Source organism: Ursus americanus, chromosome 27 (assembly GCF_024610735.1).
Source record: "Ursus americanus isolate L20-20 chromosome 27, mUrsAme1.1.p, whole genome shotgun sequence".
Lineage (NCBI taxonomy): Eukaryota > Metazoa > Chordata > Mammalia > Carnivora > Ursidae > Ursus > Ursus americanus.
Genome location: NC_142153.1, coordinates 39,571,596 through 39,597,355, shown reverse-complemented (window position 1 = coordinate 39,597,355; position 25,760 = coordinate 39,571,596). Strand labels below are relative to the sequence as shown.

General features: G+C 42.8%; 2 protein-coding genes across 9 annotated transcripts in view; one reads left to right on the top strand and one right to left on the bottom strand.

Annotated features, from left to right (window-relative positions):
- The window catches only part of CENPU (centromere protein U), a 38,446-nt gene extending 18,411 nt beyond the window's left edge, over positions 1 to 20,035 (top strand). For all 3 annotated transcript variants that reach the window (XM_045785812.2, XM_045785814.2, XM_045785813.2), the window contains exons 7-13: positions 3,169 to 3,232; positions 4,300 to 4,408; positions 14,104 to 14,182; positions 14,407 to 14,454; positions 15,602 to 15,663; positions 17,460 to 17,616; positions 19,381 to 20,035. In XM_045785812.2, the coding sequence (XP_045641768.2) occupies positions 3,169 to 3,232; positions 4,300 to 4,408; positions 14,104 to 14,182; positions 14,407 to 14,454; positions 15,602 to 15,663; positions 17,460 to 17,616; positions 19,381 to 19,512 (651 nt within the window). In that variant the 3' untranslated portion in view covers positions 19,513 to 20,035. The remainder of the gene's footprint in view (positions 1 to 3,168; positions 3,233 to 4,299; positions 4,409 to 14,103; positions 14,183 to 14,406; positions 14,455 to 15,601; positions 15,664 to 17,459; positions 17,617 to 19,380) is intronic.
- Positions 20,036 to 22,122: 2,087 nt separating this feature from the next.
- PRIMPOL (primase and DNA directed polymerase) overlaps positions 22,123 to 25,760 on the bottom strand; it is a 49,924-nt gene continuing 46,286 nt past the window's right edge. For 5 of the 6 annotated variants that reach the window (XM_045785815.2, XM_045785816.2, XM_045785817.2 and 2 more), the window contains one exon: positions 22,123 to 24,593. In XM_045785815.2, coding sequence (XP_045641771.2) covers positions 24,345 to 24,593 — 249 coding nt within the window. In that variant the 3' untranslated portion in view covers positions 22,123 to 24,344. The remainder of the gene's footprint in view (positions 24,594 to 25,760) is intronic. The other variant, XR_006777477.2, reaches the window with a different exon arrangement.

Below are 25,760 nucleotides of genomic sequence, written 5' to 3'. Positions count from 1 at the left end.
ATATACATGGGAACAGTGGCAAGTCTCACAGAGACAGTAGAGACCAGAAAACAGCAGACACACAAAGAGCTGAGGAAAAAAATGTCAACCCAGAATTCTAGATCCAGTGAATACATCCTTTAAAAGCAGGGGTGAATGAACACACTTTCGGATAAAGAAAATTTGAGAGAATTTATTGCCAGCTGACCTGCGTTAACAGGGTGCTACAGGACATTCTTTAGGCTGAAGAGAAAAGGTATCAGAAGGAAACTCAGATCTATAGGAAGGAGAAAAGACAAATCAGTTGGGGGGGCACCTGGCTGGCTCAGTTGGCAGAGCACGAGACTCTTGACCTCAGGGTTGTGAGTTCGAGCCCATGTTGGGTGTGGAGCCTACTTAAAGAGAATAAATAAATTAAAAAATGAGTGGGTAACAAAACTACATGTTGTTTTTCTTTTGATGATTTCCTTAAACAGCTGTTTCAAGCAAAAATGACAACACTGTCAGGATGGGTTTACAACGTATGTGCAAGTAAAACCTGTGAGCAAAGCAGCACAGAGGATGGTGGACAAAGAGTAGTGTGGTTGTGTAATGAGGTTTACGCAGTGGGAAGTTAGCTCCCGGAAGCAGGACGTGTGAGGTGGGAACGGACTGATTCTGAGTAGACTTCGCTAACTGAGGGACGCGGGTTCCTAACCTGGGCCAACCGCCCTTAAACAATTCAGTGGCATAGCTAAGAAGCCGAGCAAAGAAAGTGGAATACCGAAATATATTCAGTTAATCCAAAATTAGCAACAGAAGGAAAAAAAAATGAAGGGCAAGTGGAAAACAATAAGGAGGATGGTAGACTTGGCCCTGATTGTACTTAACATTACGTGAAAAGTAAACGGGCTTTTGGAGCGGCGACGGCGGGACGGAGTAGATGAGCGGAGAGCGAGCGACACGGCCGACTTAAGCCTCGCCACGTCCACAGTTGCATCAGAAGTACGTGAACATTCCAGCTCCGGTGCGGAGAGTGCGGGTAGCCATATGCTGCGCCACAGCACATACGCTTTAAAGACAAAACAAGAGCGCGATGGCTGCGTAAGGAGGCCTGTGTACCCGCAGCAACAGCGGTCTGCATCCAGCCCAGACGCGTCTGTGTGGAGCTGCGGACCCAGCACCGGGTGCCCAGCGACCCGGGTCCCGGGGCGGAGTGCTGTCTTGCCACGCCTCTGTTTGGGCCCGGTGAAACTGATGTCACACTTCTGCCCCCCAGAACTGTTAGAGAATAAGTTTCTGTTTTAAGCCATCAAGGTGTGGTAATTTATAATAACAGCCACAGGAAACTAAAACACAACCCAGTGACTTCTTAGTTATGTGCTCTTTGGTTCTAGAATTTCCATTTGGTTTAGTTTAGTTTTATTTTTAAATATCGTTTCTTTTTCTCTGCTAAGGTAGCCTGGTTTCTTTTAATCATGAAGACCACTGTCTATGACAGCTGCTTTAAAATCCTTGTTCTGGGCTGAGTTGGGTTAGTTTCTCTTGAGTATTTTTTTCTGTTTTGACCGTGGGTCACAGTTTTGTATGACATTTTTAACTGAGTCCTTTTGGATTGTGTATTAGATACTGTTCACACGTTGTTGAGACTCTGAATTCTGTTACCTTCTTCCGGACGGGGACTCTTTATTCTAATTGGTAGCCTGATTATTGGCTGATCATATTTAGCTTCTGTAAGCTTGGTTTTATCTTTTGTTAGGGTCAGTTTGTGGAAAGCCTAACATATTTTCCAAGCAGTTCAAACTCACTGCAACTCATCCTCTGTTATAATTGTTGCATGATAAATTACCACAAACTTTGTGACTTAAAACAACACACATTTATATCTCACGGTTTCTGAAGGTCAGGAGTCCAGGCCCACCCCAGCGAGATTCTCTACTCAGGGTCCCACAGCGCTGAAATCAAAATGCTAGCCAGGACAGAACTCTCATCGGAGACTCGTGGTCCTCAGGCCTGAGGTCCTTGTTTTCTCTCTGGTTGAAGCTGGGGGTCACCGTTAGGTCTTAGTCGTGTGGCCCTCTCACAATATGGCAGCTAACATCCTCAGAGCCGGAGAATCTCTCCAGTCAGCGACAATGGCGTCTTCTGTAAGGTAGCCTAGGAGAGGGAACAAGTATCCCATCCTACTCGCAGGTGCCACCCACTCCCAAGGGAGGGAGTTTGACGGATCAGTGGGGGTCATCTTTGAATTCTGCTTACAGCCTCCAGTCTCTGTCTTTCTAGTGCACCTAGTCTGAGATTGGTTTTAGGGTTTGTTAGGATGGGTCTAGGGTAGGCCTTACTCGAAGGTAGAGTTTCTCAATCCTTTTGAATTACAGTCCTGCCTAAAAAGCCTTTTTATTTCTTTTTTCAAGTTTTTTTTTATTTGAGAGAAAGAGAGCACAAGCAGGAGGCAGAGGGAGAGGGAGAAGCAGACTCCTCGCTGAGTGGAGAGCCCGATGCGGGACTCGATCCCAGGACCCTGGGGTCAGCCGAAGGCGGACACTTAGACTGAGCCACTCAGGCGCCCCCACCTGTTACATTCTTAATCCCGTGCCAGCCGCTTTCTAGGAAGCTTGATGTAGTCTCATTCTGCACTCGAGGAAGACTCGGGACCTTCAGGGAGCCCCCACCTGGACTCCCGATGCTGTTTTTTGAGCAGCCTGCTCCCAGTGCCTCTGCTGGGGCTCAGCTTGCCGGCGGCTGGCGGAGTCACCCCGGCGCGGGTGCGGCGGGGGAGCGGGCATGCCCAGGGCCCCCCTTCCGAGCTTGCCCGCCGCGTGTCCCCGTTGTCCTACACCTGAGGGAAGGAGCCTCCGCCCCACGCCCCTCTGGCGGTTGGCTGTGGCGGGAGAGCTCGTCCAGGAGGTTCCTTCACTCCGGCTTGGAGCAGCGAGCAACCGGATTCCACACCTTATCACCTTCACTAATAAAAGTTCCGCTTCGGCCAAGCAACCATTGTTAAAAGCCAACTGAAAGTTTTATTTACTGTTTGAGACCGTTTAGTTTTTCAGTGTCTCTTTATATTAATTTAGATAGTATACATAATAATTTAGAACTAAATGAGAGTAACAGCCAGAATTGAGAGTGTTTGATAATACTGTGGTCAGTATACTCATGTTGTAAGAGAAGGAAAACTTTTCTGAAATAAATCTTTTTTTTTTTTTGTAGAAAACTCAGAAAAAGATGTTTTGTGGCAAAAGGAAGAAATCAAGAAGTGAAGCCACAGACTCAGGTACAGAATAGTGTTTTATACTTTGTCAAGCGTTCAAGAATTTTATTTTAAAAACTTCGTTGTTGTTAAAGTAGTAAATTGTAAATATACAAAATTGCTACTTTGAAAAGCTAAAAATATGTGATTTTGTAGTAACTGATTTTTTCCAACATCTGTCATGAAAATTTTCAACCTGCAGCAAAGGCGAAAGACTTTTATAATATGTATTTATACTCCTAGATCTGACTGTTACACCTGTTTTATCACCTTAATTTCTCATCACACAGTGTACTTTAAATACATCATGTGGTCTGTACCCTTTTGAATGAGGCTTTTTTTTTCACTTGGCATAACTTTTTTGAGATTCATCCACATTGTTCTGCATTTTTGTTGACACAAATAAAAGTTTATTGAAAAATGGGAGGAAAATAAAGCATTTTCTTTCCTTCATTTCTTTTAAAAGATAAGTCATACATGTTTAGAAAAATTTAGAAAGTATAGGAAGGAAGATAAAATCGCCTACAATCCCATCACCCAAAAAAGAGCCACCCCTGCTTTTTGGTATATAGTCTTCGGTCCTTTTACCAGAACTGCTCACCCCAAATGGGATCGTATCCTGATCAGTAAGTATTCTTACAACCCCATCTTACCGAATGCTTGACCCTTCATCCACATGACTAAGCCTAAATGAGCACACGGAAGAACCGTTCTGTGTTCTAGAAGTGGCCTGTTAGGGAGGTTAAAACGAAGCAGCTAGAATTAACAAGGAAGAGCCCCGCGACCAGTAGTGCTGGGTAGCCGCAGACTACTAAGTAAAGGGAGAGCGGGTAGGGCTGAGTCCGCAGGACTTTAGGCCGTTCCAGTAGAAATGCGAGAACCAAGGAGACAGCAGTTAGTGACGGTATAGACGGGGATTTGTGAGATTGCACTGGCCTTGGAAGAAGCGAGTCATGTCTCGTCCCATGTGCCTCTTCAACCATAGCTGTTTCTGGCAATTTGGTGGGACAGTTTTTGTTGTAGGCTTTCAGAACCCTGGGCCTGGAGCCAAAATAGAATCAGTATATTAAATTGACTTCTCAATATTCTAGATACTTCCGACTCTGTACATATTTGGTGTCTGGAAGGAAAGAAAGCCAGTGACATCACAGAGTTGGATGTCGTTCTGTCTGCGTTTGAGAAGACCATCCTAGAGTACAAGTAAGTCTTTTGATGTTGTGATGTAGGCGCCCAGTGAATTTTCCTCGAAGCACCACTTCTGCTCCTCCCATGGCTTTTGATGTATTTTCATCGTCTGGTTTATATATTTTTACATTTCCATTGTAATTTTTTCTTTAATTCTGTGAATTATTTAGTAGTATGTTTTGGTATGTCCAAATATGCGACTTTTTAATTTAGATGTTTGTAGTAACCTTGTGTCTTAAATATGTCATGATCAAATTTGATAGACCGGTGATATTTTTTGTAATTTTAAGGCTTTCTTTATGGCATAGCACATAATCTGTGGGGAATCTAATTATTGGATCTATGTAGAATCAGTATTATTTTTTCCTGATTCTTTTATCAATTTATGCTGTATATATTTAGGGACTATTTGTTAGGACATCATGTTTAAAATTGCTCTGTCTGGTAGACGGAACATTTTATCCTTCTGTAGTATCCTCTCCATTCCTAAAAATGCTCTTCTTGGTCTTCAAATCTGTTTTATCCGATGCTAGTGTTGTGTCATTAGACTTCTTTTGCTATTAGCATTTGCTAGAACTTACATTCTGTTTACTTCCTTTTCGTTCCAGCCTTTGACCTTAAAATTTTGTTCATAAGAAATAGTAAAGTTTAGGGGCGCCTGGGTGGCTCAGTCAGTTGGGGTGTCTGCCTTTGCCTCAGGTCATGGTCCTGGGGTCCTGGGATTGAGCCCCACATCAGGCTCCCTGCTCAGTGGGGAGTCTGCTTCTCCCTCTCCCTCTGCTGCTCCCCCTGCTTGTGCTCTCACTCTCTCTTAAATAAATAAATAACATCTTAAAAAAAAAAAAGAAATAGTAAAGTTTAAATCCAGTGTGTCCATCTTTCTTGACTTCAGTCCATTTAGTTATCAACGTATTTGGAAGACTGTGTTGATGTATTGTTTTTATTTTAGATTTTTTGGGTTCTACTTTGTTGTTTTTACTTATAACTTTAATTATAACTTTTTAAAAAAATAGAATTTATAACTCTCCACTAATAGGATTAGAACTTTGGCCAGCTCTCTTAACTCTTGGCTACCTCTCCCTTTCCTCTACCCCAGAGATTTTTAATTTTTAATTTGGGTAAGATAAATTTTTTTCTCTTCTCTCTTCTCTCTTTTTAAGACATCAACAAACCTTATTAAGGTATTTATCTGATCACCTTTATTTCATACATTTCTTAAAACAACCTGTGGTAATGTCTGTTTTCTTATTTAATGCTTCATCCCACACTTTTGAGTGTGGCTCTTTATGTTGTAAAATTTCTAAATCCTTTGGATTTTGGTTATGACATTGAATTTGAATGACAGTTTAGCTGGATATAGTATTCTGGGTTCTAAATCATTTCCTAAAATACTTTGGAGTCACCGTTCCTTTGTCTTCTTTTGCATCTAGTGTTGATTTGGTAAATTTGGTGTCTGTCAAAGTCTTGTTTATATGTGATCTGCTCTTTCTAAGCTTTTAGAATAGTTTGTCTGTGATATTCTTCAATTTCACTCTATTGGGTTTGACTTTTCCAGTCTAAGGTGGTTCTCTTTTAATTCCAAAATTAAAAATATTTTTGTTCTGGGGCGCCTGGGTGGCTCAGTCGTTAAGCGTCTGCCTTCGGCTCAGGGCGTGATCCCGGCGTTATGGGATCGAGCCCCACATCGGGCTCCTCCGCTGTGAGCCTGCTTCTTCCTCTCCCACTCCCCCTGCTTGTGTTCCCTCTCTCGCTGGCTGTCTCTCTCTCTGTCAAATAAATAAATAAAATCTTTAAAAAATATATATATATTTTTTTGTTCTAATGTTATATCCTTGTCCTCTGCTTTGTTTTTCTGGATTTCCTCAGTTTAGAAACTAGAAGTTTGCGAACTTATTTCTCTGATAGATCTGTTATGCCATTTATCCCATCTCCTGAGTTCCGTATGTAGCCTTATGACTTTTGTCTAACGTTTCTATTTGGTTCCCTTTATGTCATGTTTTCTGTCGCTGCTATCCTCTTTAGAATATTTACTGGGCTAATTTCAAGATACTGGGTCATCTGTTATGAAATACCAGCTTCTCTTAGAATTTCTGATCTAATAGCTTGTTTTCTCTTTGAGATGGTTGCATTCCTCCAGTGTGTTGTTACTTCCAGCCTATGAGCGTGTTCACCCCGGTCCGTGAGCTTCTTTGTCAGACAGACAGTGGATATAAGGGAAGGCCAAGCCTTGATTCCTGTTCATTCCCATGAGTAGGAGGGATGAGACTGGATAAGGCGGGAAGCACTTAGCCCACAAAGTAACCTGTCACGTCAGGATTTAACCTTTGCCCTCCAGACATAAGCAGCGCTAGGAGCTGCTCCACTCCTTCGATTATCATTCTCTAGCCCTGGGGGTTTGGCAGGGGAAGGTGGAGGAGACACCTGCCAACGGTTCTCTCCAGGCCCCTCAAGCACAGCCCAGGTTTTACTCTTACAGGCACAGGGACTGGGGTCTGGTTGGCTGCAGCTGTTAGGGAGGCACAGTGTGTGAGCATCACGCCAGGGAAGAAGCAGAGGCCAACCTCGACATCTCGAGACCTTCTGATCCTGGGCCACAGCCCCTGCCCCTCTCACCAGTTCACCCATTCTAAATACCTCTTCCTCTCACCTCAGGGATTTTCACGGCTTTCCCCCATTTTGAGGGGGTTTGCCCTCTTTGGTTCTTCTGGGGTTGATCTTGGGGAAAAGTGCCAGCTGGTCATGCTAATAACATCATCTTTGTGGGAATCGTCTGTTTTATTCTTCCATACTGTATGTTTTTTTTTCCCCAGTACTGTGTGCTCTAAAGCCAGTTTGCTGTTAAAATTGGTACAGAAGTTTTCTTACCATAGACTATCTTGACTGTGTTATCCTTTTCCCATTCATAACTCTCTTCAAAAGGAGGAAAAGACTTATAGATTTCTGATGTTTTAATGAAATGGTAGTATCTTGCCTTTTAACATAGTGTTCTTGATATAAGAAATTATTTAGAAGAGATTTTTGTTAGCCTTTTTTTTTTTTTTTTTTTAAATAGGCTCCATGCCCAATGTGGGACTTGAACTCAACAACCCTGAGATCAAGAGTCACACGCACTAGTGACTGATCCAGCCAGGCGCTCCATAGACTTAAAATTATACCCTTGTGTTTTTGTCATACCCCATGATTCTGGTAGAATCACTGATCTTGTTTTATTTTCTTAACATAAAGTATTCTCACCCACATGAAAAGTTTCGTTCTTTCAAAATCAAGTTAACTATTTGAGGATGTATTATTTTTAATACCCAAATCTGGAACTCACACCTGAATAATTTGTTGAACTTAAGATTGTAAGCAGTTTACCAATGTATATATAAGGAGGGGAGTAAGTATGCCGTGAAATGCAAACATTACAAACATAGGCTATTCTATTAAATGACTCAATCAGTTATTTGTAGGGAAGTGACCAGATTTTTAAGGTACTAGAATTTGAAAAAGCGGTGCCTGGCTATCATATGTAGACCACCACCATTTTAGCTGGTACAGTCTACCAGTTTACCATCATTGTAAGCCATATGTAGAAAGACCTAACCAGGTTTCCTGATTTTTATGTTTTTAACATCTTAAAATCATGATTTCATATTTGTATTAGAAATACCTTTTCTAAAGATAGAGCTGATGTATTTTTTAATTGTGAATCTTTTTTATTTTTAAAATTTGTTTAAAATTTATTTTTAAATGTGCATTTATATACCATAAAATTTACCATGGTGACGTTTTTAAGTATACAATTCAGTACTGTTAAGTATTGGTTTGCTTTCTCAAGATTGTTTTAGCTACTTGGTGTCCTCTGATATTCCATATGAAGTTTAGGATTTTTTTTTTTCTGTTTCTGCAAAAAGTGCCATTGGGAATTTGGTAGCTATTGCATTGAATCTATAGATTGCCTTGGGTAGTATGGACATTTTAATAGTATTAAGGCTTCCAGGCCATGAACATGGGATGTTTTTCCCTTTATTTGTATCTCCAAATTCTTTCCACAATGTTTTTATAGTTTTCAGTGTATAAATATTTTGCCTCCTTGGTTAAGTTTATTTCTAAGTATTTTACTTTTTTTGATACTATTATAAATGGGATTTTCTTAATCACCGTTTTGGGTTGTTCATTGTTAGTATATAGAAGTGCAACTGTTCTCTGTGTGTTGATTTTTGTAGCCTGCAGTCTTGCTGAATTTGTTTATTCTAACAATTTTGTGTGTGTGTGTGTGCGTGTGCGTGTGTGTATGGAATCTCCAGGATTTTCTACACATAAAACATGTCCTCTGTGACAGAGATAATTTTACTTCTTCCTTTCCAATTTGGATACCATTTAGTTGTTTTTCTCACCTAATTGCTTTGGCTAGTATTCCCAGTACTGTGTTGAATAGTAATGGCAAGAGAGGCATCCCCACTTTGTTCCTGGTAGAGCAATAGCTTTTAACTTTTCACCATTGAGTATGATGTTAGCTGTAGGCTTTTCATGTATGGCCTTTATATTGATGTAATTTCCTTCTATTCATAGTTTCTTGAGAGGTTTTTATCATGAAAAGGTGTTGGATTTTGTCAAATGGTTTTTCTGTATCAGTGAGATGATCATGTGGCTTTTGTCCTTCATTCTGTTATTGTGTTACATTGATTGTATTTCGTATGTTGAACTGTCCTTGCATTCCAGAAATCCACTTTCTTGTGATGTATAATCACTGAAATGTGCTGTTGAATTCTCTTTACGAGTATTTTTTTGGGCAATTTTGCATCAGGAAGGATATTGGTCTCTCATTTTCTTGTAGTCTTTGTCTAATTTTGGTATCATGGTAATGCCAGGCTCATAAAATAAGTTTGGAAGTGCCAAACCGCCCCCCCCCCCTTAAATTTCTTGGAAGAGTTTGAGAGGGATTGTTCATTCTTCTTGAAATATTTGGTAGAATTCTCCAGTGAAGCCATCTGGTTTGGGGGTCTTAGATGGGAGGTTTTTGATTAGCGATTCTGTCTTCTTTACGAGCTATGTGTTTGAACATACTTTTTGTTTCTTCCTGATTCAATCTTGGCACGTTTTATGTTCTTAGAATTTCTGCATTTCTTCAAGGGGTACCCAATTTATGGGGCTTATAATTGTTCACAGCAGTCTCTTATGAGCCTTTTTACTTCTGTGGCATCAGTTGTAATGCCTGCTCTTTCATTTTTTGAGTCTTCTTTTTTTCTTAGTCTATCTAAGGATTGGTCAGTTTTGTTGATCTTTCCAAAAACCTCTAAGGTTCATTAATTTTTCCTGTTTTTCATTTCATTTGTTTCTGCTCTAATCTTTACTGTTCCTTCATTATGCTAGCATTGTTTGATCTTTTTCTAGTTCCCTGAGCTGTAAAATTAGGTTGTTGATTTGAAGTATTTCTTCTTTTTTTTTCAATGTAGGTATTTACCGCTATCAGTTTCTCTCTTACTACTGCTTTTGCTGCATCCCGTAAGTGTTGGTACATTAAGTTTTTGTTTGTTCCAAGATATTTTTTAATTTCCTTTGTTATTTCTTGTTTGAACGATTGATAATTCAAGAGTGCGTTGTTTAATTTCCACATATTTGTGAGTTTTCCACTGTGGTCTGCAAAGGTACTCAGTAGGAGTTCAGTCATACTAAATTGGTTAAGACTTATTTTGTCACCTTACATGTGATCTGTCCTGGAGAATGTTCTGTGTGCATGTCAGAAGCATGTGTATTCTGTTATTGGGTGGAATGTTCTGTGTAGGTTTTTTAGATCCAATTGGTTTATAGTTCTGTTCAAATCTTCTGTTTTCTTATTGAGCTTCTGTCTGATGTATTATTGAAAGTGAGGTACTGGAATCACCTACTATTACTATGTTACTGCCTGTTTTCCCCTTCAATTCTGTTAATTCAGATTGTTGAATTGCTCCAGTGTTGGGTACACATATAACTTTTATATCTTCCTGGTGAATTGAGCCTTTTATCATTACATAATATCCTTTTGTGACTATTTTTGATGTAGTCTATTTTGTCCGATGGAAGTGCAGTCACCACTGCTCTCTTTTGGTTACCATTTGATGGAGTGTCTTTTTCACATTCAGCCTGTGTATTTCCTTCTAGGTAACTAAAGTGAGTCACTTGTAGACAGCATGTAGTCGGCTCTTTTTCTTTCTCAAATCCAATCAGTGGCCCCGTGTCTTTTGGGGAATTCCTGATAGTGACTTATTGCTGAATTTTAGTGTTTTCTCTAAGTCTTATAGTTATTTTGTCCTTCTTTTCCTCTCGTCACCTTCCTTTGTGTTTCATTGATTTTTCTTTTGTAGTGACATGTCTTGATTCTCTTTTCTTTTGTGCTTCTGTGGATTTCATGTGTGCATGTGTGTGCTTACCATGGGGAGGACATAAATCATCTTACAGCAGTCTGCTTTAAAATGATAACTTGACCTCAATCACCTACAAAAGCTCTACTCCCTTATGTCTCCCTCCCCCACTGTATGGGGATAACACTTTGTTATTGATACCACAGATTTCACCTTTTTTATTTTTAGCATTGACACGGTTTCATAGTTATTTTTTGTTTTTCTTTTAAATTCTGTATCATCATGAAAAATGACTTATGCGTCACTGTCACAGTATTATGGGGTTCTGTATTCATCTGTTTACCTTTACCAGAGACTTTTGTATTTTCATATGCCTTTGTGTTGTTATCTAGTGTCCTTTTGTTTCAACTCGAAGGACTCCCTTTGGTAATTCTTGGAGGCAGGTCTAGTGATGATGAAGCCAGCCTTTGTTTATCTGGGAAAGTCTTTATTTCTCCTTGATTTTTGAAGGATAATTCTGCCAGGTGTAGTATTCTTGGATGGCACTTTTTTCTTTGAGTGCTTCGTACAGGTCATCCCACCCTTCTGTCCTATAATGTGTCTGCTGAGAATGACAAGGACATGTTATGGCAGTTCCCTTGTACCTGACAAGGTGCTTTTCTCTTGCTACCTTCAGGATTCTGTTTTTGCCTTTGAATTTTGACAGTTTGAATATCATGTGTGTCAGTGTGGCCTCTTTGGGTTCCTCTTAGCTGAGGTCTTTTGAGCTTTCTGAATTTGGGTGTCCATTTCCATCTTCAGATTAGGGAAGTTTTGAGCCATTATTTCTTCAAATAAGTTTTCTGCTCCTTTCTCTCCCTCCTCTTTGGGGATATTGGCGCTATCGAATGGTTCCCGTGAGTTCCATACACTGTTCTCCATTCTTTTTGTTCTTCTGACTTGATAATTTCAAATGACTCATTCTTGAGTTTGCGGTTTCTTTCCTCTGCTTGATCAAATCTGCTGTGAACCCATCTAGTGAATTTTTCAATTGTCATTGTATTATTCAGCTCCAGGATTTGGTCCTTTTTTATAGGTTCTCTTTGTTGATCTTCTCATTTTATTCATGCATCATTTTCCTGATGTAGTTTATTCATCCGTGTTTTTTTGTAGCACATTGAGCTTAAGATGATTAGAGTTTTTTGTTACCCTATTCATAGGTCTCTATTTCTTTATTTAGTGTCTATTTCTGGGGATTTCCCCCCCACTTGATTGGGTTGTTTTCTTGTTTCTTGTAGTGCCTTGTTATTTTTTGTTGTGTTTTGTACATTTAAAAAGCAGCCACTCCTCCCAGTCTTTACATACTGGATTTGTACAGGGGAAGATCTTTGCCAGTCAGCCTGGGTGGTCCCTCAATCTTTATCTGATTTGTATCTTCTTTGGGCTTGTGCATGTGATTTCCCAACTAGAGAGGTTTGCTTCTTTCTTTTTTAGGGATCTGTAATCCTTAAAGACGCAAGCTCCCACTGGTGTGTCTGTGGCACTATAGGTTCTCATGCTGCAACAACCTGCTGAGCTCCTTTTTGGTCTCTCTGAGCAAAGGCATCCAAGATTTCAGTTCCCATCATTGCCCTACTACGGGTGACACAGAAACCATTCCAAAACATTGGATAAGCTTCTATTCTCTTTCCCTCCCAAAGGAGAAGGTGTGAGCTGGGCCATCTGTCCTGATCTGCTGTGCGTGGCATTGCTGAATCTCTGACTGCAGCAGCCGCTGGACTGTTTTCTCCGTGGCAGCCCGGCATCCCAAGTACGCTGGTTCCGTTAGTGTTCCAGATCGGGCGCGATGGAAAGGAGTCCCTCAGGCAGACCCCTGAAAAGCCAGAACTTTGGACCTATGTTCCACTCTTTCCTTCCCAAGGGAGAAAGCACGCACTGAGCTGCTCAGCTGAACCAGGCTGTGCTGGCTTGGGAGATGCGCTGTCCAAGTTGATATGAAACTGCTTTTTACCTGTTTCAGTAGGACTATTCCTGACTTGAACTTGCCTGCAACTTCTGAATTGGTTTCTGGCGTTCTCACGAGGTCTTTTGTGCTGTATATGGTTGTTAAGTTGGTTTCCCTGTGGGGGGAATCTGTTCTGGGGCCTCCTATTCCACTACCTTGGTGAGGTCACTAGAAACACCTTTTTTTTTTTTTTTTTAAAGGTTTTATTTATTTATTCATTCGACAGAGATAGAGACAGCCAACGAGAGAGGGAACACAAGCAGGGGGAGTGGGAGAGGAAGAAGCAGGCTCACAGCAGAGGAGCCTGATGTGGGACGCCCTGAGCCGAAGGCAGACGCTTAACCACTGTGCCACCCAGGCGCCCCTAGAAACACCTTTTAACACTCTTTTTTGATGAGACCTTTTACAAAGATCTCTATTCGAAAGTACAAGCCTTCTCTTGTGTTATGCTTAGCTCCTGAGTGACTTTTCTTGCTTGTGGATTTCCCCCCAAAAATAAACAATTTTCTAATTACCTGTCACTTATACAAAATATTTATTACTTTCAATTAAAAGGACCCTTTCTAGTATCCTGGGGCACCGAGTCAGAGTAGGGGGTTAGCCACTGTCCTGGAAGATGGCCTGCTGCCGCTACATGCTGGGGGTCTGCCATTTGGCTGTGAGAGCGCCAGACTGGGGGCTTGGGCCCTCTTCTTCTGATGACGTGGACCGGAACCAGTTAGGGTCAGCTTTGTAAGGTTTGGAAGAACTGGACTTTTGGCTTCTTCAGTCCAAGTGGCTTTCCCTACTTACTTGGTTAGTCCAAATGTCTTACAGTTATTCCTCCAGTTGTTGGCAGACAGGGGCTGAAGTCTGCTGCTCATTGGATCAGGTGGCAGGAAAGGACGGGGACTGGCTGTACACCGTTCTACATGGCTTGCCTTCACCTGTGGATGTAGCCAGCGTCAGGGAGTGAAGCTAACCATGTGCCTGAAGGTTTAGGGGAAACTATTTTCCTGTTCTCTTTTGTTGAATCTGTTTCCAGTATATATATATATATATATATATATATATATATATATATTTTTTAAGCTTTTATTTATTCAAGAGGGCATGAGTGGGAAGGGGGTGGGGGAGGAGAGGGAGAAGTAGACTCCACGCTGAGCAGGGAGCCTGATGACAGGATACAGTGGTCCTGGGATCATGACCCGAGCTGAAGGCAGACACTTAACCAACTGAGCCACCCAGGCGCCCCTTAAGTTTTTTTTTTTTTTAAGCCTGAGAAATCTCTCTGGCCATGCCATCTTAGATATTCAAAGTGGTGTATGCCAAATTGTGGTTTGTTGACGTGCTAAGCAAATGAAACACACCTTTTGAAATCCTTTATATAATACCTAGTTTGATCTTTTCTTTTCCTGCTATAGACAAAAAGCAGAATCTAAAATTTGTAAGGAAGCCATCAAACAATTTCATTCTAATATGAAAGAAGAACTCATCAAAATGGTAAGTTCACTGACATAAATTTGTTGGTCTCAATTTGTTTTGCTAATCCTGAGACAGCGTACGGTTATCTTAGAAAACACTGCATTTGCTGGTGACGTGGTAAAGAGCTCGTTCGAACTATTCATGTCTCACAGGTTGTTTTTTAACTAAATGCAATATATTGTGAGTTAATAAATATTTTAATTTTGGAAAATGCACACAATTATTTATTTTCTTTTGTGCAGCTTAAAGAAGTCCAGGTGTCAAAAGCTCTGAAAAGGAAGAACACGAAGGTAAATCCTGTGTGGGAGCGGCGGCCTACAGTCACACAGAGCGCTGGCCTGTGCAGAGCTAAGTACCACCCTGACTCTGGGTTTAGGACCTTCACTCTGTTGCCGTTTTTTTTTTTTTTTTAGTCAGGCTTTTATTTGGTTGGTCTTGTGGTTGTGTACTATTAATGCGTGCTAAGGGATGGGGGTCCCAGCCAGCCTAAAAAGGTGATTAAGCCCCAAATAACCACTTCCGTGGTATTAAGTAACTAACTAGTAACTACAAGTAATATATATTTATTGCTTTTGTGGCTGCCAAAGAGTAAAACCTTTTAGAATAAAGAGCTGTCTCATGTCTCACGTCAAGGGACAGCCTGGGAAGACTACTGCATTAAGGGTTAGGTGACCTCATTTCCTGTCCAGGTTCTTCTGCTTCGATGTTGTAGCAGCTTCTCGGGAACTCTGTACCACGAGGGTATGTGAGGAGAAACAAGCCAGTGGACACTGGGTCTTACCGGCCTGTCAATGTACAGGTGGACCAGATGACCTCTGAGCCCCACACTGGCAAGAATCCAGAAGGGAAGAGCAGCTCCCCTTCCACATTTATAATAGAAATGGATTTGAAATGCATATGTTTTTATTTCCGTGATTACAGGCCTTTGCTGGGTTTCTTTCTTCAGTTTTATTCTCTTATTGGTCAACTCTGCATTGCTTATGGTCTGAAGGGCCAGCCGTGGAGTATCTGGTAGTCCCTAAAAGAGATGGCTGAGATAATTTGTTATATATAAATGTTCTTTTTCAAATACGGATTGGATCAGGGCACTCCCTGCTTCAATATTTTCCTCGTGCACCTACGTAAAATCCCAACTCCTTAGCTGATGGCTCACAGGGTCGTAAAGATCTGGCCTCTGCTTCCTTTCTTCCAAGTTGTCCTGGAGTAAATGCCGCCGCCGTTCCCACTCTTCAGCATCCCGTTCTTTGCCTTCGACGCACGCCTCACGGGCTGTAGTTACGTGCGGCCTGTGTGCAGTTCTGTCTTCCCTTTGGACCAAAGTGCCACGGGGGGAGGATGCAGTCTCTTTCCCACTCCATTTCTAACACCTGGTACGGGGTCGCTAGCAGTGCTCCAACATTTAAAGAGTTACTTTAACAAATCATTGTGTTACTTTAGATTATTTCAGATATTGAAAAGAAAAGGCAGCGTTTGCTCGAACTCCAGGATGAACTGCTTGGGTAAGATGATGTCAAGGTCTCTGAGAACTCACCTAGGATTTAATTACGGTACATTGCGTGGGGCTAAATTCTGCTGTGTTGCGTCGCGGTCCCAGGTGTTCTCTGTGCCTGGAAGCTCAGCGCTGGTGGTCGTGCCGCTGCCGAGTTGGAGCCGTTAGCAAAGGCGAACTCAGCACTGATCGCTCTGCCATCAGACCTCTCAGCTCTGGCCTACGAGGCGGCCTCCTTAGAGATTCCGAGCACAGACTCTGGGACGAGGCTGCCCGGGTTTGAACCCAGGTTTGAACCCAGGTTCCGCCACTTACCGGCTATGCACCGTGGGGCAGGCTGCTTACCTTCCCAGGGCCTCAGTTCCTCATCTGTAAACGAGCCCTATACCCACCCCTCCAGGGTGCTGGGAGAAGTAAGTGAATAAATCGACACGAAGCGCTTCACGGTGGCGCGTTCAGTTCGGGCTGTGTGTTCCCGGCTCTCGTCAATGTGCCGTCGGCGTGGCGCTCGTGTGGACGCGTCCCGCGCGGGGCCGGGCGGTGTCGGCGGTGCAGGTCGGGGGCCGGGCGCGCTGCAGCCGTCGGGGCTGCGGTCGGCTCCACTCTGCGCTCGCAGGCGCCGCGGAACAGGGCGAGAGAAGGCTGTTCCCAGAGAGGACCGCCTGTGGCTCATTACGGTGCGGAGTTTAAAGAAGATGCCGGGGAAGTTAGGAAGACGGAGAGCTTGGGTGTCTAGCCCGGTGGCTCCCCGCCCAGCCTGTGGCCTGGGGTCAAGCTTCCACCGGCTCAGGCCTAAAGAAAACCGCGTTTGAACGAGCTTCCTGTGTGTGCCGGGCACTGGCCTAAAGCTTTGTGTATTCGCCCGTTATCCTCATAATCCTGGAGGTGGGTTGTCATGCCTGTTTCATAAGAAAAGGACATTTTAAAGTCCAGCTTCTTGGTTCCTTTTCTAGATACAGTTCTAGACATTGAAAAGTACATCTTGAAAAGGCCTAGAAAGAAAAATGCAGTGTATCGTTATTCTGACTTTACATGTAGAAAATCGCAGGCCGGGGGAGGTGACTTACCCACAACCCCGTCCCTAGAAGTCGGGGGCCAGGATCCCCGTCTGCAGCCGGACTGCCAGCCCCGCGCTCCTGGCCACAGCCCTTGTCAGCTTTTCCACAACGCTGCATTTGTTCAGCAGACTCACTGTTCGAAGGACTTTTCTAAAATTACATTAGAGGACAGTTGCTTTTTAAAGAATAAAAAACTGGCACCCTCTGCCCTTCCTTGTCCATAAAATTCAAGATCCCCCTTTTGTTTTATAGATAAGAGACTAAGACACCGGGAGGGAGGGTTTACCCGTGCATTTTTCATCCAAGCATTCTGGTCATTTCCCGCTGGTTTCATTGGATCTTGGAAAACGGGCAAAGGGAAGGCCTTTCATCCACACTTCTGCTGTTGCCCTGCGGCGCGCACGCCCTGGCCGAGGCTGGGAGAAGTGGACCGCGTTGTTGGAACTCAGTAGTTCCCCACAGCTCCCGCAAAATGCCCGGATGGGCTGTGGGCCGTACAAAGCATCTGCGGGTGTCATTTCTAATCACTCACGGTGTACTGTATTTCAGAGTTTGGTCTATATTTTAAATTGAAATCTAGACCCTGCCACACATTCATAATTTCAGAACTGAAGGTATTTTTAAAGACCAAGCCCCCATCCCCTGCGTGGCCCTGCCTCAGTGGACCCGTGCACTCAGCCGCTGACCCTGTGGGCTGTTGCACCTTCCTGCAGGCGTTCCTTTGGGGGACACCGTTTTGTTGTTGCAGGTTAGACCCGCAGCTGAAACAACTACAAATAAAATATGATGAACTTAAGGAGCGAAGAGCTTCCCTGAGGAATGCAGCTTGTTTTTTATCGAACCTAACACAGCTTCATCAAGATTATTCGGATATTCAAGAGAAAGAACCTTATGTAAAGGAAACGGTAACTTTAATTTTTATTTCTGTGATTCAGAAGATCCAGGGCATCTGCACCGTGGAGGCCTTCTGTAGAAGCTGGGGGTGCAGGGGAGAGAAGTGGGGACGCAACATTACAGTCCACCCGACCAGCGTCCCTGTGAACCCGTGAGAATGTATTCTCTCATCACCTCTTTTAGCTACTTCAGGCTAGAGTAGAGAACAATCTAGAAATGCCGATTTTGTTAAGGTCTCTGCACATTAAGAGAAATGACTGAACAGGAGGATCTCGAACAGCTATGCTTTGCTTCATGAGAATCGCCGTCACTGTCAGGCCACACGGAATCTGTTCTTTGTTCTGCCCGTGTTCACAGCAGCTTTTTTATCTGAAAAAATAAGCCATTATCGCCTATAAATGGTAGGTCTAATTTTAGAAGTTGGGAAACATGAAACTTTGTAGGGAAAGGAGTGGTGTATTATTGTTTCAATAAAACTTGTTGCTTCCGGGTTTTTGCTGCAGATGTTGCTGTTGTTACGACAGCCAGCTCAGATCAAGAGAAATTTAAGTTACAGAAAAAAAAAACCAGAATATAATTTTACATAAAATGTAAATACATATATCTTATGATCATACTTGTATTCTTCACTTCGAAATTCAATTTTAAGTTTTTTTTTTACACTGATTTAGAAGCCTTCAGTTTGTATATTAGATCCGAAAATAGAATGCTTTTACATCAGTGTTTCCTGTGACAGCACCCAGCGACTCTAAAGCTTGCTTGGAGCGGAGGTTTAGTGACTAACTTGGAGATGATCATAGCACTGTTTGATTTTGAACATAACTTTGGTGAAAACAGAGACTTGAGACTCAACTTTGTTCGGAATACACTACTCTTACGTGTCCTTTGCGTACCCACAGGCCTTCTGTGCTGTCTTGTAGGGTCTGTCTTCCTTCCTAAACCAGAACTCGAACACCAGATGTTAGTCCTACCCCTCAGGCCTCCCTGAAAGCAAGTGTCCCACGGCACCTTGAATACCGTAGGCTCTCAAATATCTGTTTGACTGAAGTCCACGGTAATAGGGTAGGGTAGAGTCTAGAAAAAATGATTATGCGGGTGGTAGTAACAGTTGCACAGCTTTTCTGCTCAAGGCTGCTCTTTTCATTACTAAGGAAAACACACTGAGGACATGAAATTCAACAATCACCCTAAGTATGAGCACCTTCTGTAGGGGATATGGTCCGTTACCCTTGGATGCAGTTCACAACACGAAGCTTGGGTTTGTTATTTCCAAGTCATGAGTTGGGTTCTGATTTCTGACTTATGTTGAGTTTGTATTCTAATTTCGTCTTTAGTCTTCCCCATAAATTTTTCTAGATGATGACTTCTTTCCTCATGAACTTTTATGGGCCTGGAATTCTCCTTCCAATAATTCTTCCAGTAAAAGTTAATCTGCCTTACAGTTTTCTGGGTTTAAAATAGGCATGAGGTCAGCAGACCTGCCCAAACCAAGCCTCAATCTGTACGAGGAATGATTTTGTTTTAAATAATTTAGATGCCATAGTTCTTGGAACCAACTGGTCTTCTGGGAGAAGATCAGCCTATGTTTTCTAGAGCAGTCCCTGGTAACCTTATTAATTATGCCCTAAGGAAAAGGATTAAACCAATTTTTTAAATGATCGTAATGAATTTAAAAAATGAAAGTTAATGAAAAACTCTACTTAGCACTGAGCTGTATAACAGGGTTATAAAAGTTTTTGATGCCTGTTAATCCAAATATAATTTTCCTTCAACAGTATGATTCATCCAGCCTTCCAGCTCTGTTACTCAAAGCGAGAACCCTTCTGGGAGCTGGAAACCACCTACAAAATATCAACCATCAATTAGAGAAGCTCCTGGACCAGAAAGACCAGTCTACTGGAACGTGACTATATACAGACCAGTCCCCTGCTCTTGCTGTTGCCGCTGATACTATCCTTTTGTAAATAAAAATTCTTTGAGAAGTTAAACTTGTCTACTACTTCAGGCTGGCTTGTCACCAGACTTTAATATTACTTTGTTCATAGTCCTTTGGTTTGAGTGACCATGTTCAGCAAGTTTGATTGTACAAGTAGTTTTAGAGGCCATGTTCCAGACACTAACCGACCAGACGCTGACCGACAAGAGTTCTAACCTGAATCGGCAGAGGGCGCCGTTCTGAGACGGCGCAGAAAGACCCTGAACTCGCTGAATGTACAGCAGTTCCCCCTGCAGAACACCTGAGGCCTGACGGAAGCGCCACTGCACAGACGCCGGGGGACCCCATGGTGAGAGATGGACGTGCGTTGACGGTGGGAACCCCAGCCCTGAAGTGATGGCCCACGGCAGGAGGACGAACACCGAGGGGCCTACACGCCGACTTGCCAGCCCGGGGGGGCACAGCAAAAAAAAAAAAAAAAAAAAAATCCAAAACCAAAACATCAGTTTGAAGGACAAAGAGACTTGTAAGTGAAGGAAACCCATTTACTAACCTTAGAACATCCGCCAGGCTGTAGGGCAACTGCTGGAACTCTCTGGGGCTGGAGGGGCTGTGGAGCACCATTGTTTACTTTCCCCTCTGCCTGGAGAGCCTGGCCGCAGCAGGCTCTGGGCCCTCGAACCCTCCTCCAGGGCTGTCCCCTTGAGCCCTGGGCCTCTAGACCTGGCAGCTGCAGGGCGGTGTGCAGAGCCCCAGCTGTTTCCCTGGCACTGCCTCCGCACCGTGTGCACCAGGACACCCGAGCCCACGCCAGCTCCAGCCAACCCCCCGGGACACCCCTGACACAGTGTGCCGGGACCCCCCAACCTGTGTACACACCAGCTCCAGCCACGTCGCTGGGGCGGCAGTAGTGAAGAGGAGACCAGGACTGTCTGGCCTGTGCCCACTGCAGCCGTTCTGGCCCAGCACACACACCCCCACCCCGGGCACAGAGGAGCCTGGGACTGCCTGGCCCAGGCTAGCCCCAGCCATCCCACCAAGGATTAGAAATGACTATCACTTTAAAATAGACTGTTTTATATATAGGTCAATATATATGAACCTTGTGATAACCAAAACCCTAAACCAGACAAAGTGAAAGGAACCCAAACACTAAAGAAAACCATCAAACCACAAGGGAAGAGACCAAGAGAAGAAAGGTACAAAGAACAACAAAAGCAACCAGAAAATGGTTAACAAAATGACTTTCAATATGCTCCAATCATAAGACACAGTTTTGCTCAATGGATTTAAAACCTGAGCCATGTACATGCTGCCTCCAAGAAACACGCTTCAGACCTAAACACAGACTGAGAGCGAAGGATGGAGAAAGATACTCCATGCAAACGGAATGGGGAAAAAAGCTGGTGCAGCGATACTTAGAACAGACTTTAAAACAAAGCCTGTAACAGGACAGAGAAGGGCATTCCATCACGATCAGGGGTCAATACAAGAAGAGGATAGAACATTCATCAACATCTATGTACCCAACACAGGAGCACCTAAACACCAAACGGGTATTAGACACAAAGGGAGAAATTAACAATACAATAATAATACGGGACTTTAATACCCCCACTAAATCAGCGTCATCCAGAGAGAAAATCAATGAGGAAACCTTGGCCTTAAACGACACATTAGACCAGAGGGACTTAACATATACAGAACATTTCATCCCAAAACTATGGAATGCACGTTCATTTCAAGTGCACCTGGAGTTTTCTCCAAGAAAGATCACATGTCTCAAATTCAGGCAAACCGAAATCGTATTAAGCATCTTCTCTGATTACAACAGTATAAAACTAGAAATCAATAAGAAAACTGGAAAAAATACAAATGTGGAGAATAAGCAACATGCTACTGGACAACCAATGAACTGATGAAGAAATCAAAGAGGAAACTGAAAAATACCGTGGGACAGAGAAAATGGAAACAATTTTCCACAATCTAGGGGACACAGCAACAGCAGTTCTCAGAGGGGAGTTCATAGTGATACGGGCTTACCTCTAGAAGCAAGAAAAGTCCCAAATAAACAATCTTACTTTATACCTAAAGGAGCTAGAAAAAGAAGACCAACAAAGCCCAAAGTTAGCAGAAGGAAGGAAATAATAAATACCAGAGGAAATAAATGGAGAATAAAAAAATGAATAGAAAAGATTAGTGAAACTAAAAGCTGGTTCTTTGAAAAGATAAGATGGATAAATCTCTAGCCAGACTCATTAAGAAAAAGAGAAGGGCACCAATAAAGTCAGAAATGGCTGACACCATAGAAATTCTAAGAATCGGGGCGCCTGGTGGCACAGCGGTTAAGCGTCTGCCTTCGGCTCAGGGCGTGATCCTGGCGTTATGGGATCGAGCCCCACATCAGGCTCCTCCGCTATGAGCCTGCTTCTTCCTCTTCCACTCCCCCTGCTTGTGTTCCCTCTCTCGCTGGCAGTCTGTCAAATAAATAAAATCTTTAAAAAAAAAATTCTAAAAATCATGAGATTACTACGAACAATTATACACCAACAAAATGGACAACCTAGAAGAAAGTGATAAATTCTTTTTTTTTTTTTTTTTTTTTTTTTTTTTTTTTTTTTAAGATTTTATTTATTTATGTGACAGAGAGACAGCCAGCGAGAGACGGAACACAGCAGGGGGAGTGGGAGAGGAAGAAGCAGGCTCACAGCGGAAGAGCCTGATGTGGGACTCGATCCCGGATCGCCAGGATCACGCCCTGAGCCGAAGGCAGACGCTTTAACGACTGCGCCACCCAGGCGCCCCAGAAAGTGATAAATTCTTAATACACAACCTTCTAAGACTGAATCACTAAGAAATAGAAAATCTGAGTAGACCAATTACAAGTAATGAAACGGAATCTGTCATTTAACAACTCCTAAAAAACAAAAGCCCAAGACCAGGTGATTTCACAGGTAAATTCTACCAAACATTTAAAGAGGTAGTACCTATTCTTCTCAAATTATTCCAAAAAATTGAAGAGGAAGGAATGCTTTCAAATTCATTTTACAAGGTCAGCATAACTGATAACCAAAACCAGACAAAGATACCACAAAGAAAATTACAGGGTCGTGAGAGCGAGCCCCGTGTTGGGCTCTGTGCTGGGCGTGGATCCTGCTTAATATTCTCTCTCCCCCTCCCTCAGCCCTTACCGCTCCCTCTCTGTTTTTTTGTTTTTGTTTTTAGAGGACCAATCTCTTTAGGCAAAGGCAATAAAAGCTGAAATTAACAAATGGGATTATATCAAACTCAAAAGCTTCTGCACAGCAAAGGAAACAATCAACAAAATGAAAAGGCAACCTACTGAAAGGGAAAAGATATCTGTAAATCATATATTCAATAAGAGGTTAATATCCAAAATATACAAAGAACTTGCACAATATAAAAAAAAATTTAAATGGGCAGAGAACTTGAATAGACATTTTTCCAAAGAAGATAAACACATAGACAACAGACATGTGAAAAGATGGCTCAATACCACTAGTCACCAGGGAACTGCAAATCAAAACTACAATGAAGGGGACGCCTGGGTGCCTCAGTTGGTTAAGCGTCTGCCTTCAGCTCAGGTCATGATCCCGGGGTCCTGGCATCAAGACCTACATCTGGCGCCCCGCTCAGCAAGGAGTCTGCTCCTCCCTCTCCCTCTGCCCCTCTACCCCACTCATGCGCTTGCGTGTGCTTTCTAATACATAAAATCTTAAAAAAAAAAAAAAACCACAGTGAGTATCATACCTCACACCCATCAGATTGCTATTATCAAAAAGATAAATAACAAGTGTTGGTGAGGCTGTAGAGAAAAGGGAACGCTCGTGCACTGCTAGTGGGAATGTAAGTTGGTGCAACCACTGTGGAAAACAGTATGGAGGTTCCTCAGAAACTCAGAAATACCATATGATCCAGTAATTCCACTTCTTCTGGGTATTTACCTGAAGAAAATGAAAACACTAATTCAGAGGAATGTATCATACTTACGTTTACTGAAGCGTTATTGTTTCCTGAAGCAGCCAAGATATGGAAGCAACCTAAGTGTCCACTGATGGATGAATAAAATGAGGGGGCACACACACACACGCAGGAATATTACACAGCCATAAACAGAATAAAAACCTGGCCTTTTGTAACCACATGGCTGGACGTAGAGTATATTATGCTGAGTGAAATAAGTCAAAGACAAATTCCATATGACATTTATATGTGGAATCTATAAAACCAAACAGTCTCCTAGACACAAGAAATCATTGGTTACAAGAGGGAGGAGGGCTTGGGGCGGTGAGAAAGGTGAGGAGATTAAGAGGTATGAATTTCCAGTTACAGAACAAGTCATGAGGATGTGATGTACAGTACAGGGAATATAGTCGGTAAGACTGTAATAACTGTGATGACAGATGGTAACTAGACTTATCATGGGGATCATTCTGTAATGTTTAAAGATATCAAATCAGCAGGATATATACCTGAATAGGATACTGTATGTCAAATATACTTCAGTTAAAAATTTTTAATAAGATTTAGTCTTAACCTATAAATAGACATGCAAAATTAAGCTGATATGAACACAGGCCAACTCTGGTCAATCAGTAAGATTTCTAAGCTCATTTTCAATAAAACTGGCTTACTTCAGTAAAAACTAGGAATTGAGAAGTGATGAAACTTGGTTTTTATAAACAGGTTTCATAAGAACTTACTCTAACTTAATATATTTAGGTTATTAAACTGTCTTCAGGCCAAATCACAGCCGGTTACGTCAGAGTCCACGGCTAATGGCTACTCTCGTAACACCTGCAGCATCAGTTCATCGGGGATCTCAGCGTCTGCGCCGCAGGAGCCGAGCAGACCGCCCTCTGCAGCTTCGGCCAGTTCAGCATCTTCAGTAGCTTCCACAAAGTCAGCCTCGTCAAGGCCATTGTCCCAGGCGGTGTCGGAAATGGCATCTTCTGACAACAGACCCGATGGTGGCTCATGAGGATTCTGGGTGTCCCTGTTCATGGTTTCAGCTGCCGTGACCTCTTCTTCCTTTGGTTGGAGAGGGGAAGGTGGGGGAGAGTGGGAAAGGGAGAAAATACAGGTCGGTCAAGGAGAGTATGTGCTGCTCTCACTCGACAGTCAGTCTATGTTAAATTAAGGTATTAGGTACAAGATCAGTTCTTGCACAGACACTGAAATAAATATTCTGGATGATACTGTCTCTAAGACAGTCGCCATGGGAATGAGTCCATTAATTCAACTGTTGCAGCCACCGTAGCTCAGATACTCGAAACTCTAAATTTGGAAATGCCCCCCCAGTACGTTTTTTTCAGTATACACAGCTGGGGCTAGATGGGCAGACTGCATTTTTTATAAAGCAGATAATCCAGCTGAAGACAAACTGGAAAGTCTATCTGCAATCTTACAAGACTGATTTTTCTATTTATAAAATATTTTAAGAATAACATGAATTTAAAAAACTGTTAAAAACAGCTGAGACAACTGGCAAGATAGTATGGATTTGCATATTAGATAACAGTATTGTATCAACATTGAATTTCCTGAATTTTAAAATTTTACCATATTCATTTAAGAATATTCTTAAGCTAAATATCGCTAGCTACATGCTTAAGCGTGAAGAGATGTAGGGTTCTGATGGCTGCAAATTCCTCTCAAGAGATTTGTTATGGACTGAATGTGTTACCCAACATTCCTGAGTTGAAATCTTAACCCCCGATGTCATGGTATCAGGAAGGAGGCTGTTGGGAGGCGATTAGGTCTTGAGGGTGCAGCCCTCATGACTGGGATCAGTAACCTTATAAAAGGGACCCCAGAGACCTCCTTCATCCCTGTGATGGAGGGTGGGGGCGGGGGGGGGGGGCGGCGAGAAGATGGCTATGACCCAGACAGCGACCGAACACCAGATCGGCCAGTGCCCTGAGCTCAGACTTCCAGCCGCAGAACTGTGAGAAAGGAGCTTCCGTGGTTCCTAAGCCACCCGGTGTATGGTATCGCGTTACAGCAGCCTGAACGGACTAAGACAAACAGTCGTCCAAAATAACGACGGGCGCCCGAACAGCAGAGGGAGAAAACAAACATGGCCACGTGCTGACGATGGCAGATCTAGGTGAAGGGAGAGCGTGCTGTCCTTGGGCAATATTTCTACAGGGAAACCAGAAATGTTTAAACAACTAGGATGACCAGTGCAACAGAAAA